The 16578-nt window shown below is 44.9% G+C and overlaps 1 protein-coding gene across 1 annotated transcript; it reads left to right on the top strand.

Annotated features, from left to right (window-relative positions):
- The first annotated feature begins 10222 nt into the window (after positions 1-10222).
- LOC136633622 (probable G-protein coupled receptor 33) lies at positions 10223-11242 on the top strand. The gene has a single exon (XM_066609381.1). It carries the CDS (start codon positions 10223-10225, stop codon positions 11240-11242), a length of 1020 nt encoding a protein of 339 aa, XP_066465478.1.
- The last annotated feature ends 5336 nt before the right edge of the window (positions 11243-16578 follow it).

The raw sequence follows: 16578 nt of genomic DNA on the forward strand, positions 1-16578 counted from the left end.
TTTAAAAAAAAACACTATTGTTAAAAACCATGTTTCTAAAAAAAATGCATTATTTTTTTAACTATGTGTGCAGTTTTTGAAAAACCACATGCATTTTTTTCAATGTGTTTTTTTTAATTGCGGTTGAAAACCCGCAACTAAAAAGACCGTGTTTGAGCGCAGCACATATAGCTGTCAGGGGGGCTCATTACACATAGAACCTACTGTGGGATTTTCAACAGACTACAGATCAGGCGCGTTCTGCAATGACTGGAAGAAGGCAGCACTTTGTCACAGGGAAGTGCAGTCTACGGAAAGTTTATATGTTATCGTGTATTACAGTCACTTCAAATCACATGTTGTAAACGAGGATGTAAAAATCGCCCAGTGATGTTAGTGGTGAGGCCCCTCCTAACTTACACACCATGTTGCAATTGTGACTTCTGTGACCCCTATTGCTAGCCACTGGAGGTAAAGAAAAGCAGAAGCAGTTGATATAGATAAGACCTCCAGAAGAGAGAATACAAGAGAAGCTGTGGGAACCCTTCTGTGAGTACGGTCCAGCAATATCAGGTGATTTCTGTCATTCCCTATGCGCTGTTAGCGTGTATTCACATGGTTGCAATCTAGATTGAAATGGCATCAAAACTGTATTGCATAAACAATGTGATTTTTTTTATATGTTTCATGCTTAAAAACTGCAACTGCAGCAAAAACACAGGAGTTTTTTTTTTACTTGATTGTCAACTGCATCATGAAGGTGTAAAAACATCCTTAATGCAAATACTTAACTGATTATCTATATGGGAAAGTATTGTAAGTAAATGACCCATGGACCCCATAGTTCATTCTCCTTTGCCCAGCTGTGGACCCTCTGATAGGTGCTGAACATGGGGCTTCATGAGCTTAAAGGGACTTTACTATTGATGACCTATCTTTATGTTAGGTCTACAGTTGTTAATCAGCAGTAGTGTTGAGTGATTATTGAAATATTCAGATCAGCCTCACCAGATTTTCAAAGAATAACTGATTCCAACTCTCATTAAAGTCAATGGGAGTAAAAATTGGGTTCACTAATTTGCGTGGTGGTTTAATGAACGTGTCTCAGTTAACACTGTTGCTTTGCAGAACTGGGGTCCTAGATTCAAATTCCATCAAGGATAACATGTGTATGGACTTTGAAAAACTCCACCCAGATGTTGCTGTTGGACAGATTTGAACATAGAACTCCAGTACAGCAAGGCAACATTGGCAACAACTGAGCCACCAAACCTGTGCTTTCAAATCTGATCGAGGGCATTATCTGGATTGAGTTTTTCTAAGCACATGCAGATGTTCTTCATGAGAATTGAACCTTAGTCCCCAGCTGTGCAAGGTGACAGTGCTAACCACTGAGCCACATGCATTGAAAAACACTCACTGATTCTCTCTGTTTTTGTTAAAAGTCCGATTTTATCGCTTGGCCAGTCATGAGAGGAACAGTAATCAGCAGGGTCTGCTATTCAGGACCCCCAGCAATCAGGTGATATCAGGCCAGCCCATCAGTAGGGATGGAGCTGCATTGCAGCAGCTCAGGTTGGAAATTGCAGACACATCTCCCATTAAATTCTGGGAGCTGTGCCTGCAATTACCAAACCTGGTCACAACAATGTGGAAAGAGCTGTCAGCTTTTAGCTCCATCTCCACTGACAGTGGGGGCCTAGAACAGCCGATTGCCTGGGGTCACAAATGGCAGACTCCCGCTAGGATAGGTCATCAAGATTAGCGTCCCGGTAAGCCACAATGCTCTGTTGGATCCATTGTATGACGGGTACTGATGACAAATGACAGGCCCTACTGACTTAAAATGAGTTCCATCATTTTGATGTCAAGAATAGCAATGCAAGTCTGAAGAAACTGATACCTACAGAAATATGAACAGAACCTAAGCAGCTGATATGATACTCCAACTCCCAGCAGACCCAAACTGCTGTTCTCCAAGTTAGGCTTTCTGGAAATTATAGAGTTAAAATACCACAGAGACACAGAGATAGCTGTTATTGGACTTGTTGACCTTGTTAGTATGCTGGCTCACAGATGAAGGTTTATCACTGTCTATGAAAAAGTCCTGCAACTTTCTATTTACCAGTCAAGATCTCTGCTTGCTGTCGTTGATAATATACTTGGGTGCCTCCAGAGTCTGATTCGCATCCAGTTTGGGCCATTCTCTGTGAGCTAAATACAGTAGTAGTACAAATCTTCCTCTTGTCCTGGAGGCTGATCGCTCTTACTAAGGCCTCCAGCGTAGTAGTGTTTTTTTCATCAATGTGTTAAAAAAATGGACGACACGCGGACAGCAGACCGATATTATTCCCTGTCTGCGTGAAAAAACTCATTGCATGTCCTATTCATTCCCGTATCACAGACCAGAATTAGGACATGCATATGCACGTGAATGTTTAGGCCATCCGTGTATCGGACACCACATGGACGGGTGTCAGTGTGGGTCCGATGTGAGCAGCAGCCCAGTCTCTTGGATGCATCTCGCACACATGGCAAGCATGCACCCAGCCTTACTCTAATACAGTGTTTCCCAACTCCAGTCCTCAGGGACCCCCATCAGGTCATGTCCTCAGTATTGCACAGGTGATGTAATTATTGTCGGTGCCTCAGACATTGCCACAGGTGTTCTTACTATAGGATATCCTGAAAACATGACCTGTTGGGGGTCCTGAGGACTGAGGGCTCCCACCCACTAGCGTTTTTTTCTCCACTGCGCTGCGAGAGTAAGTGAAAACTCTCGCAGAGCAGTGCGAGAAAATCGCTGCGATATCGCTACGACAGTCTTTTCAATGGGGCCAGCGGCAGCAGCGCTAGCCCCATTTAAAAGATATGAAGAATGCCGCGGACTTTTGCCACAGCTGTGGCAAAAGTCAGCGGCATGCTATCCCATTGCTTTCAATGGGATCGGCACTGCTGCCGATCCCATTTAATGCAGTGGTTTCTGACAAGCCCTGCAGAATGATTATCGGAGAAGGGCTTGAAATATAAGCCCTTCCCCGATAATCATAAAAAAGTGGTTAAAAAAATAATAAAAAAGTTACTTACCTCTCCTGCTGTCAGCCGCGTCCTCCGGCAGCAATGGGATAGCATGCCGCGGACTTCTGCCACAGCTGTGGCAGAAGTCCGCGGCATTCTCCATTTCTTTTCAATGGGGCTAGCACTGCTGCTGCTGGCCCTATTGAAAAGACTGGCGATGTCGCAGCGATATCCCAGCGATTTTGGGATATCTGCCTGCGTTTTTCTCGCACTGCGATGCGAGACTTTAACTTTAGAATCGCATCGCAGTGGAGAAAAAAACGCCAGTGGGTGGGAGCCCTGAAGTTGAGAAAAAGTGCTACTACATTGTAAAATAACCCTCAGCAGGGCCAGGTCAGGATTGTTTTCAGGAACTGAAGCACAAGTTTTTCATAAAGTTACATAATAACTCATTTTACATAGATACGATAACAAAGCTGACTCACATGCACACCATGTGATCATATGAGTGGAGTCATCAGAATTTCAGGTTTCTCTGTAGTTCCTGGGAAACTATTTGATCATTTGACTTTCTATTTGAACTAATTAGCAAAGTAAATCTATACAAATGTGAAGAACATGCATGATACCTCCAGTAAAGCCGTCTGTTCACAGTCAGATGACATAGATCACCAGTGCAAGATCATTCATTAGATAGTGCTGACCATCAATATTCCAGACTAAACTGTCTGCTCTCCCAAGCAATTCCCCTTGCTTTTAAAGTGTGACTTCCGGCAATTACATTTATTACTCTAGTTAGAGATGCCGCTAAGTTTTATTGCACCCAGGGCAAAGATTCAAATTGGTGCTCCTACTCCATCGATCTTAGGGCTCCTGCACACTTGCGTTTTTTTCACGTGTTATAGCTGCTTTTTTTCACGCGATTGTCAATGGGACTTTCTAATGTTAAAAAAGCTTTGCAAGTTGGTGCGATTTTAACATTAGAAAGTCACATTGACAATCGCGTGAAAAAAGAAGCAGCGATATCGCGTGGAAAAAAAAGCCAGCTATAATGCGTGAAAAAAACGCAAGTGTGCTGGAGCCTTAAGCTGAACTCAATACTGTTGCAGAAAAAAAACACTATACAAAGACCAATAGTACAGCCATACAGTGACTATATCATGGTAGGTACCAGCTTTACTCAGGCACCTTGCAGATCGTATAAGTGATTACCTAATATCCAGTGATCACAGGCAACATCCTCTCTGACTGGAGTCATTCACTTTTTTCTTTTCTTCTTCATCTGGTTCAGACTACCATGACGATTTCTCCCGGCCACAACTCTTCTCTGCAGAATATGACACACAGATATTTTGGCTACTCTCTTTTCCTACACCCTCGCTACATTATCCACACCTCTACACAATCCCCCCTTTGTAGTGCCCCAGATAGCAATAATGCTAATGCTAATCCCCCCATTTTGTGCCCCCTTATAGACCTCATACAGTAAATTCTGCTCTCACATAGCAAAACTGCCCCCACTTAGCAATAATGCCTTTCTTATGTTTCCATTCAGTAATAATATATACCCTTTTTCTTCCTGCCATGCCCCCAGGTAGTAATAATTCCCGTTTTGCCCTAAAGATGATATATATATATATATATATATATATACACGCACCATTTTTGTGGCCCCCTTTTATGTATGCAATGTTATGATATAATGCCACCTATAGCCTCCTGCTATATCTAATGCCACCTTTAGCCCCCTGTTATATATAATGCCAACTTTTCCCCCTTTTGATATATGCCACCTTTTGCCCTCCTTATATATAATTCCACCTTCTGCCTCCAGTTATATATTCCACTTTTAGTCCAGTTATATATAATGGCACCTTTAGCCCCAATTATATATAATGCCACATTTTGACGTTCCCCTCTCCTTTATATATAATGCCTCCAGCTTATCCAGATCTAGTTGTTAAGGCCTTAGTCAGACGGGCGTTTTTTGCCGCGATTTGCGCATGCGCTGAGCCAATCAGGGGGCAGGTCTGACTCACACCCCCTTCACACCCACTGCAGGCCGGCCGCGCGGAACTCCGGCTGCCGGGAGCAGGTAAGTATATATATATTTTTTATTTTAACACTTTTCTGGATGAATTGCAGGGAAGGGCTTATATATTTAAGCCCTTCCCGACAATTCATCCCACACTCGCCCGCAGCGCATTGCTTTCAATGGAGCGGGCTGTATTGCCGGCTCCATTGAATGCAATGCGCTGGACAGCTCCGGCCCGTTTCTAATGAAACGCGGCTAGGAGCAGATTTTCGGGCGATTTTTGGGCACCGGTCACGCGATTTGCGGATGCGCATCCGTCATGCGATCCGCAAATCACAGCTAAAAACGCCCATCTGACTAAGGCCTTGAGGCCTTAGTCAGACGGGCGTTTTTAGCCGAGATTTGCGCATGCGCATGCGTCCGGCGATTTTATAAAACCATTGCTTTGCAATGGTATCGGACACATGAGCGCTTTTTATGCGCTCGTCCGATAAATTATAGAACAGAAATCGCAGATCGCACCTATCTGCGATCTGCGATTCCTGTTCTCTTCTCTATATGCGCTCAATGGGGCCGGCGGCAGCAGCGCCGACCCCATTGAGAACATATAGAAGACAAATCATTCTTCTCTGCCACAGCTGTAACAGCTGTGACAGAGAAGAACGATGTTTGCCCATTGAATTCAATGGAGTCAGCAATACAGCCGCTCCATTGAAAGCAATGGGCTGCCGGCGTGCGCGGGGTGAATTGTCGGGAAGGGCTTAAATATATAAGCCCTTCCCTGCAATTCATCCTAAAATGTGTTAAAATAAAAAAAAATTGTATACTCACCTTTCCGCTGCAGCCGGAGTCCAGCCGCGGCCGCTGTCAGTTCTCCTGAACTGCTTCTCGGCACTATTCAGCCGGCGGGGCTTTAAAATCCCCGCCTTCTGAATGATCTACCTCTGATTGGTCACAGCCCTGACCAATCAGAGGCAGGTTTCACTCACACACCCATTCATGAATGGGTGAGTGACTGCTGCCTCTCAGCGCTGAGCCAATCAGGGGCAGGTCTGACTCACATCCATTCATGAATTCATGAATGGGTGTGATTCAGACTTGCCTCTGATTGGCTCAGCGCTGAGCCAATCAGGGGGCAGGTCTGACTCACACCCCCTTCACACCCACTGCAGGACGGCCGTGCGGAGCTCCGGCTGCCGGGAGAAGGTGAGTATATATACATTTTTTATTTTTACACATTTTAGGATGAATTGCAGGGAAGGGCTTATATATTTAAGCCCTTCCCGACAATTCATCCCGGGCTCGCCCGCAGCGCATTGCTTTAAATGGAGCCGGCTCTATTGCCGTCTCCATTGAATGCAATGCGCTGGACAGCTCCGGCCCGTTTCTAATGAAACGCGGCTAGGAGCAGATTTTCGGGCGATTTGCGGGCGACTTGCGCGCACCGGTCACGCGATTTGCGGATGCGCATCCGTCATGCGATCCGCAAATCGCGTGAAAAAACGCCCGTGTGACTAAGGCCTTACAGTGTACTGTCCTCATCTGTGTTACTGGACAACCCCTCTTCAATAGGGCTGCCTGTATTACAATAATAAATTGAACTAAACTTACCCCTCCCCTCTGCCACCAGTGGGATCCAGCACTGCAGCCCTTGCTGTGGTACTGGCATTTGTTGCAACAAATGATGTCCCTGGAAATCAGGTACCCGCTGCAGCCAATCAGAGGCTGCAGCGTCACTGCTCGTTCTCCTGGCATCGGTGCTCACATCCTGAATGCTATGATGCCAGGTGTTCAGGAAAGTTACACTACAGCCTCTGATTGGCTGCAGTAGTCACCTGATTCCTGGTGACATCATCTATTACAGCAAATGCCGAGACAACAGCAGGGCTGCAGCGCTGGAACACTCTGCCAGCAGAGGGGGTAAGCATAGTTAAGTTTATTATTTTATTACATGCAGTCTTATTGAAAGGGAATTGTCCAGTAACCGGACAACCCCTTTAATTACTTTACACAATTTATTATGTGCAAAAAGTGATATTTTACTGCACAATGATATGGACTCTACTGATCCAGTGCTGGTCTACATTGCAAAGCTAACAAGTGATCTACAGGAAAAAGAAACCATCAACCTAATTTATCTGCTTTAGTGGCCATTTTCATGTGCATAGCAATATAAGCATTACCACATTTTAAAAAATATGCATATAATAAAAACCTGATTTAAGTAAAACGTCATTTCCCCCAATAAATGGCCATTAATTAGAGATGAGCGAGCATACTCGTCCGAGCTTGATGCTCGTTCGAGTATTAGGGTGCTCGAGATGCTCGTTACTCGAGACGAGCACCACACTCAGCGCAGGGAACAATCAGGGGCAGCTCTCAGCTGTCATTCAGCTGAGAGCTGCCCCTAATTGGTCCCTACACTGAGCCAATCAGAGGCAGCACTCACTCACCCATTCATGAATTCATGAATGGGTGAGTGAGAGCTGCCTCAGATTGGTGAGGCTGTGACCAATCAGAGGCAGCTCATTCAGCAGGCGGGAATTTTAAATCCCCGGCTGCTGAATACTACTCATAGCAGTTCAGGAGAACTGCCGGCCGGCCGCGGCTTAACTCCGTCTGCCGGGACAAGGTGAGTATATATATATTTTTAAATTTTTACACAGTTTTGGATGATTTTCAGGGAAGGGCTTATATTTTTAAGCACTTCCCGAAAATTCATCCCGCGCTCGCCGGCAGCCCATTGCTTTCAATGGAGCCGGCTGTATTGCCGGCTCCATTGAATTCAATGGGCTAACATCGTTCTTCTCTGCCACAGCTGTTACAGAGGAGAACGATCTTTATGCTGACAGTGCGGGGGGGTGGGGCACTCTTGCCACTATTGTGGCTTAATAGTGAGACCTCGGAGCCCGAAATGCAGCCCTGCATGTTGCTCCTCGCCTGCCCTATCCATTTCTGTGTTTTTTACATGACTTTGGTGATTTGCTAAGATTTTCACAAATGAAAACCTTAGCGGAGCACCAGTCATATACAAAAATGCTCGAGTCGCCCATTGACTTCAGTGGGGTTCGTTACTTGAAACGAACTCTCGAGCATCACTGAAAGTTCGACTCGAGTAACGAGCACTCGAGCATTTTGGTGCTCGCTCATCTCTACCATTAATTTTTCAACAATCTTGTGCTTATATGATAGTATGGTAAACATGATAGTAGCTAGTCTCCACCCAACAGCCTGGACAAAACTGAAAATTAGTGATGCAGTCTGTAAAGTAAAATAAATAATAATAAATGTACACACAACATCTTATTGTGAAACGTTAGGTATACCTTATATCCTTGATTTTCATTAGCAAAATGTGAGCTGCTCTGTGATTGGCTGTGAAACATAGTATAAATTGGTCCGAGTTTGAATTATTCCTAGAAATGAATGGGAGCTCTAAGGACCTAAAGATTTGGTTATGTGGCTTCATAATATTGGGAAACTGAAAGACATTGTGGACACAGAGCACAAGATAAGATCATTCCTTTTGGTCATAGAGAAACCGAAAATGTATTTACTGTACTCCATGGTTTTATCACAAGGCTGTGTACAACAGTGGTTAAGATGAATCACACCCCTTTACCTATTATATATACGAACTGGTCACTATTATTGTATACTAGACTGTTATTATTCCAGTGAGGGTAACTGGGACTGGTTATGCAGTTATTGTGAGCCTGCAGGTGTTTTGCTCCTTTAACAGTTTGCTACTGTGGATGTTTACCGGCGGTCTCGTAGATCGCACTGTTTTCTGTTGCGGACGCTGGAGCAGGCCAAGTGGTCTTGTCTGTGAGAGAAGAGTTGGGTCCAGCCAGTGAGCCACACTAGCTCTGCTGATCCTGAGAACCTGTTGCGTGGGAACCACCACCTTGTTTCAATCTCTTCCAGCTTTGGTTTTTCTTGGGACTTCTGGGCCTTAGGAAGCCACTTTATTGGAAGTGTCCCTGGAATACCAGAGACCCTGGAGAGAGAAGCTGTACTGCAGGCTCATCAAAGCCCTAGAGAATAGTGCTGTTTGTGACTGGAGACTGTGAAAAGTTCCAATCCAAGTCACACTGCTAAGATCAGTAAGGTAAGTTGCTCTTGGAGCATGTTGAACCTATTAATACTGCAATTGATACTTTGTGTACTGTTAAAAGACTGTATGTACTGCAACCACCTTCTGTGAGTTGTACTGTAGAATATATATGCAGTGTGTCCTCTAAGAGAGACAGTAAACAATAAGCAGAGTGCCTTCATTATTAGTAACCATTAAGTTCTGTACTTTAAGAGACTTTGTAACCACCAAGATTGTACCTTTTGTTCCTACAACTACCAAACCTTGTGCTTTATACTGTAACAATTAAAGGGAGCCTGTCATCACCTCTGAGCACCATAAACTACGTTATGGGCCTTAAAGGTGAGGGAACAGGGAGTCAGGGGAGCACTAGGCGCCCATACTTGTGCTATGACCCGGAGAAGTTAGCATGTGGGCACTTTCTGACTCTCTTTTCAGGCGGCTCTATGCATGTGCTGTCCCATACAGATGAATGGGAGAGCAAGTGCGTAGACCCGTCTGAAAAAAGCATCAAGTGAGTATGAAACACAGCTCCCTAGACTCCCCATTCCCTCACCCGTGAGCCTCATAATAAGTTTATGGGCCTCAAAGTGATGACAGGTTCCCTTTCAACTATACATCCTCAAAACCCAATGAAATAGTTGCACGTGTGCCTCTTCACAGTGCAATCTTTAAGTGTGGCCCCACAATAGAGTTCAAGGGCCACATACAGAACTAAGCCTCGTATGATTGGAAGTACCATATAGTCATGAAGCTTGCACATAGCACTTTTAAGTAATTCATAAATGTTTCCAGCTGCCATGGCAACTGAATGACATCTCACTATCTCATCGTTGGGGGACCTTTCAGGGTCTTCAAACTGTGATGGGGCACTGGTAGTATTCACAATGGGATTTAAATGGTTAACTGCCACAATGAGCGAGAGCACTGTCAGAAACAGCCAACACTTGCTGTGTATGTAGCAGGATCAGCTCCCGATCCAGCTCCATAAAAATTCCGAAATGTCAAGTGGTTAAAGGGATTTCTGATTTCATTTTTTTCTTTAATACCCCCAATGTGAACTTATTGATGTTACATTTGTCTTTTAGGATATGATGACCACCAATATTTCATCCAGTTTTCATTTCAACACAAGTGTTGGACTGACCAATCAGACCTTCTCAGTCTTCAAGATGACATCAGTGGGGTTTTTGCTCTCTACCTTCGTGTTTGGATTGATCATGAATACATTATACCTCTGGGTGCTTGGCTTCAGGATGAGAACAAGTGTAAACACAACTTGGTTTTTTCATTTTATTTTGGGCAATCTTGTTTTCACCCTCTTAATTCCATTTTTCATTACTTATATTATTATGAAGCCACATTGGATATTTGGATTATTCATGTGTAAAATCATCAATTCATTCATTTCGCTAGTCATGTATTTGACTGTATTTATGCTTACAGTGATTAGCATTGACCGCTACTGCTTGGTTTTTCATCCCTTCTGGCACAGGAGACACATGAAGCCACAGAATGCTACTTTCGTCTGCCTGTTTTTATGGTTTTTAGCCCTTTCATTCACCTCGCCTTATCTTGTATTCCGAAAATTGAAATCTGACAATAACAAAACCATCTGTTACAATGACTATACTGTTTCTGGACAGTGGAACGGACAGCGAGTAAAAAGGATTATGTTCACTGCCCGATTGTTTTTGGGTTTAGTCATTCCTTTAGCAATTATTACAACATGTTATCTCAAAATCATTATTAAGATAAGCAAGGGAAATTTGGTAAAATCGAACAAACCCTACAGGATAATCTGCATTGCTATTCTATCGTTCTTTGTTTCCTGGACACCTTACCACATATGGTATGGGTTGAGTGCTCAACAAGGCAGATTTCCAGAGAGTCTCTTAAATACATGGCAGACTTTAGCAACTTGTTTGGCTTGCATCAATAGTTGCTTCACACCAGTAATTTATCTGTTTATCGTGGAGAACTTCAAAACTATTTTCAAAAAGTCTCTTCTGGAGGTTATTGAGTTAGCACTCAATGAAGTGGTCATCTCAGCTAACCGGAGTCTTGATGAAAAGAATGAACAACAGTCCTTCCAAAGGGATGAGAATATTTAAGATAGTCGTCCAAATTACATATGACTATAATGGTACAGTAGCCAAGTAATACAATGCAAACTGGTATATGGTATGACTAGAATGAAGGACCTTGAGAAGATGTTCCACAATAACTGTATCACCTTCACTCCACTCTGCCTATACCTCGTGGTGCCCCAGGTTTCTTCAGAGTCTACGTACCAACACCTCTGATCAACCTAGTAAACTGAAACTTTATCAAGTTGTTTTAAGGTTGTTATGATAAGAAGATCTAGTTCTTCGGAAAATACTTTTATGCCCAAAGAGGAAAAAGGAAGCAACTGGCCAACTGAGAAATCTTCAACATAAAGCTAAAGAGTCTGGAGACAATAGACCTTAAAACTGATTCCTTAACTTTCAATAACCTATTTACTTATTCTTCCAACTATACCCCTATCAAGCAAGTATGACCATTAAAGGGGTTGTCCCACTTCTAGCTGTTTTTTTTGCAATGCTATTTATTAAAGTTTTCCATTTCAAAAGAGACTACAAGCATTTAAGCAATCATGTTTCATGTATGGAGAATATACAATAATACCACATTAGATAGCATAAAAAAAACAGTTGTACATTTATTAAACGATATAGTTTAAATGTTTAAACATGTAACTGAAAAGGATTCCAAAAAAAGAAAAAAGCATGAAAACAGGAAAATAGGTACCAGGTAGAGATGAGCGAACGTGCTCGTTTAGGACAATTACTCGATCGAGCATCGCTTTTTTTGAGTAACTGCCTACTCGGCGAAAAGTTTCAGGGGGAGGTGGGGTGGAGTGGGCAGTAGCAGGGGGGAACAGGGAGGAGCTCTCTCTCCTTCCCCTCGACTCACCCCCGGCGCTCCCCGAATCTTTTCGCCTGATTAGGCAGTTACTCGAAAAAAGTGATGCTCGATCGAGTAATTGCTCTAAACGAGCACGTTCGCTCATCTCTAGTACCAGGTAAAAGGAATATAATTCAGTCCGTGATCCGAGTCTTTACTATCTTGCTATGGTGGTTTATGGGCATTTCATGAAAATGTGGGTTTATGATTAATCAGGTGTACAATAAGAAGTAGACCACCAGATTCCCCATATATGATAGAATTTTGAAAGCATAAATATGTCTGATTTATTAAGGCTAGAGTTTCTACTAAATTATTGACATCCACACTTTCCTGGTATTGCAATATAACAAAATTGGATAAAGCTAGAATTTTACATCCTAAAATTCGAAATTTCAGTGGCATTGCATGTGAGTGTCACATCCGAAAGGAACATAATTCACAGCACACCCAGGACAAACACGAATAGAAGGAGAATGCACACAAATGGGCACCGAATCAGACCAAACAGTAAATGGGACATGCGAGCAGATATCCAACAACAACTGACAACCACCAAAACACTCTCCTAGAATACCAACACGCATAAGCAGATGGAATAGCTAAAGTACGTATGAGGTAGTGGTTCATATTTTGGTCAAGATACTCAAGCTCACAAGCCCACGACACGGGTCATGGTTGTCTCGTGAGTCCCTACTCTAACAAGATAACTCAAACCCCAAGGAGTCCTGCTTGCAAGTGGGGCAAATGTCCCAATAGCGACGATCCTATGTTGGAACCTGGGGGCCTGATTTGCCATAGATGGTAAACGGCATACAAGCTGAACAGGACACTGTTCACACGAACAGATGAGGGATCTGCACCCAGATCCTCATGCATGCAGCAACACCAAGCAAAACATGCCTAACTCCATATATCACCTAAGACTGAGCATGTCTATGCGAGTTGAAGGTTGTGTCCACACTAGTATCTGAGGCTGCATTAAAGTCACTGCAGTTAAAGGAGATGTCTCGAGGAAGCAGTTAATTTTTTTTTTTGCCCAGTCCCCCCCATTAAACACACATTACTAAGCCCCCCTGTAAATGACATTTCTAGCTGGTTCGTACTTACCGTTCCAGCGTTTCAGCAAGTTATAAAAGTTTCCTCAAGATGGCCGCCGGCTCTTTCCCAGTCGCTCGCTGCAGCCCGACGTGCGCGCTCCCGAGACGCCGCCAGCTGTGTCTCCATGGCAACCGGACGCATCGCAGCCGCCGACCAGACGCCCCGCAGCCGCCGACCAGACAGCAGGTAACCGGCGCTAGCCCCCGGCTCCCCAGCGCTAGCTCCCCCGGCGCAGCGACAGCCCCCCCCATCGCAGCGACAGCCCCCCCGGCCTAGCGCTAGCTCCCCCGGCGCAGCGACAGCCCCCCCGGCCTAGCGCTAGCTCCCCCGGCCTAGCGACAGCCCCCCCGGCCTAGCGACAGCCCCCCCGGCCTAGCGCTAGCTCCCCCGGCGCAGCGACAGCCCCGCCGGCCTAGCGACAGCCCCCCCCATCGCAGCGACAGCCCCCCCGGCCTAGCGCTAGCTCCCCCGGCGCAGCGGCAGCCCCCCCGGCGCAGCGGCAGCCCCCCCCCCCCCCGGCGCAGCCCGGCGCAGCCCGGCGCAGCGGCAGCCCCCCCCGACCCATCACTTACCTGGGAGGCTTCTCGGGGCTGCTGGGCTGGGCTGGTCTTCTCCGCTGGGCAGCTCCAGTTTCTGCACCTTCCTCTAACAGAGGATGGTGCAGAATGGCCGCTTCAGCGCGCTCCCGAGCAGTGACAGCTCGTCTGCGCATGCGCAGAAGAGCTGTAGCGGGGAGCACACTGAAGCGGCTCGTGCTGAATGGAGAAGACCGGACTGCGCAAGCGCGTCTAAAAAAGCAAGCTGCCAGCGAATTTAGACGGAACCATGGAGACGAGGACGCTAGCAACGGAGCAGGTAAGTGGAATAACTTCTGTATGGCTCATATTTAATGCACAATGTACATTACAAAGTGCATTAATATGGCCATACGGAAGTGTATAACCCCACTTGGTTTCGCGAGACCACCCCTTTAAGAAGTTTACCTTGTTTGACTTTGGATAAAATGGATAGAATTTTATACGTAAAACTCCTCTATTTCATATTTGGAGCATAGGTTGAGGCTACTGTGTAGATAGTATTGTGCATAGATCAGACTATTATAACATCTCTGCCTCATGTGTCCATTGTTTTGGGGATAAGATAAAATGCAATAGTGTTTTTTATTGCAATTAATACTCCTCTGGCCTTAGAGGTGTAATGGGATAGAATTATGTTGGGGTAAATTGGGTATTTTAGACAAAAAGCATTCTTTGAAACTATATGTGTTTCCTGTACACAAAAAATATCTAGATATAGTGTTTTTACATTTTCCCACATATACATTCGATTTTGTGGGCTATTTAGCCCCTTGACATTGAATGAAACTACCTTAATTACCATAATTAATCATATGAGGATAAAACATAGTTACTAGAGATGAGCGAGTATACTCGGTAAAGGCAATTGCTTGAGTGAGCATTGCCTTTATCGAGTACCTGCCCGCTCGAGATGAAAGGTTCAGGTGCCGGCGCGGGGGAGCGGTGAGTAGCGGCTGTCAGCAGGAGGGAGTGGGGGGGGGGGGGGAGGGAGGGGAGAGAGAGGGAGAGAGAGATCTCCCCTCCGTTCTGCTCCGCTCTCCCCCGCAGCTCCCTGCCCGCCGCCGGCACCCGAACCTTTTATCTCAGGCGGGCAGGTACTCACTAAAGGCAATGCTCGCTCGAGCAATTGCCTTTAGCGAGTATACTCGCTCATCTCTAATCGTTACATAGCGTTTGATGCATTCAGAGTTGTATAAAGTTGCCACTGCAGGAGCTTCCATCTTGTGTAAAGTGGACCCATAGTTGTACATGGTACGCAACCAGAAAAGAGGAGAACAAAAAATAAGAGGTATAACATTAACAACATATCCTGCACACAGCAGTAAGTGAAGGAAGAAATATAACAGCTTTACAGAAGCTGCAAAACTCATTTAGGGGCACTGGCGTAACTGTAGGGAATGCAGGAGATGCGGTCGCACCCGGGCCCATAAGGCCTCTCTTCGCCACATAGGGAGCCCAGTTCTATGAATAAAGCATTATAGTTGGGGGCCCTGTTACAGGTTCTGCATTGGGGCCCAGGAGCCTTAAGTTACACCTCTGCAATAAGGGGTTAAGAGAACAACTTGCTATTGTGTGGAACCACCAGGAGTAAGAGCTGTGCCCTCCGTCCCTAGCTGCATTGTAGGACCTGAAATTCTACTGGACCTAAAGTCACATTTAAGGGTCATAATAGTAGCAAACTATGCTCCAACATGGCAGCATTTGTCCTTAGGTCTGTGGGCCTTACAGTGTAAAAGGCCTGCATATGGCACAATCAGGACATGATTTGGCATAGTAGTTTGAGCATGAAAGTTCCTTACATACTGTAGTTTCTGCTAAGTCTATTTTAACATTTGTTTATCACAATAATTAACACACAGGCAATAACCAGTTCTCACGTCGATTACAGTAGCTGAACCTGGTAGAGTATAACAATGGAATGACATCTCCATTCCACAACTTGCAATATGTGCTAGATAGAGACGAGCGAGCACCAAAATGCTCGGGTGCTCGTTACTTGGGACGAAATTATCGCGATGCTCGAGGGTTCGTTTCGAGTAACGAACCTCATTGAAGTCAATGGGCGACTCGAGCATTTTTGTATGGGACCTATGCTTCGCTAAGGTTTTCATTTGTGAAAATCTGGGCAATTCAAGAAAGTGATGGGAACGACACAGCAACGGATAGGGCAGGCGAGGGGCTACATGTTGGGCTGCATCTCAAGTTCCCAGGTCCCACTATTAAGCCACAATAGCGGCAAGAGTGGGCCCCCCCCCTCCCAACAACTTTTACTTCTGAAAAGCCCTCATTAGCAATGCATACCTTAGCTACAGTTAGGGCCAGAAATATTTGGACAGTGACACAAGTTTTGTTATTTTAGCTGTTTACAAAAACATGTTCAGAAATACAATTATATATATAATATGGGCTGAAAGTGCACACTCCCAGCTGCAATATGAGAGTTTCCACATCCAAATCGGAGAAAGGGTTTAGGAATCATAGCTCTGTAATGCATAGCCTCCTCTTTTTCAAGGGACCAAAAGTAATTGGACAATGGACTCTAAGGGCTGCAATTAACTCAGAAGGCATCTCCCTCGTTAACCTGTAATCAATTAAGTAGTTAAAAGGTCTGGGGTTGATTCCAGGTGTGTGGTTTTGGATTTGGAAGCTGTTGCTGTGACCAGACAACATGCGGTCAAATGAACTCTCAATTGAGGTGAAGCAGAACATCCTGAGGCTGAAAAAAAAGAAAAAATCCATCAGAGAGATAGCAGACATGCTTGGAGTAGCAAAATCAACAGTCGGGTACATTCTGAGAAAAAATGAATTCACTGGTGAGCTTG

Source organism: Eleutherodactylus coqui, chromosome 6, assembly GCF_035609145.1.
Source record: "Eleutherodactylus coqui strain aEleCoq1 chromosome 6, aEleCoq1.hap1, whole genome shotgun sequence".
NCBI lineage: Eukaryota > Metazoa > Chordata > Amphibia > Anura > Eleutherodactylidae > Eleutherodactylus > Eleutherodactylus coqui.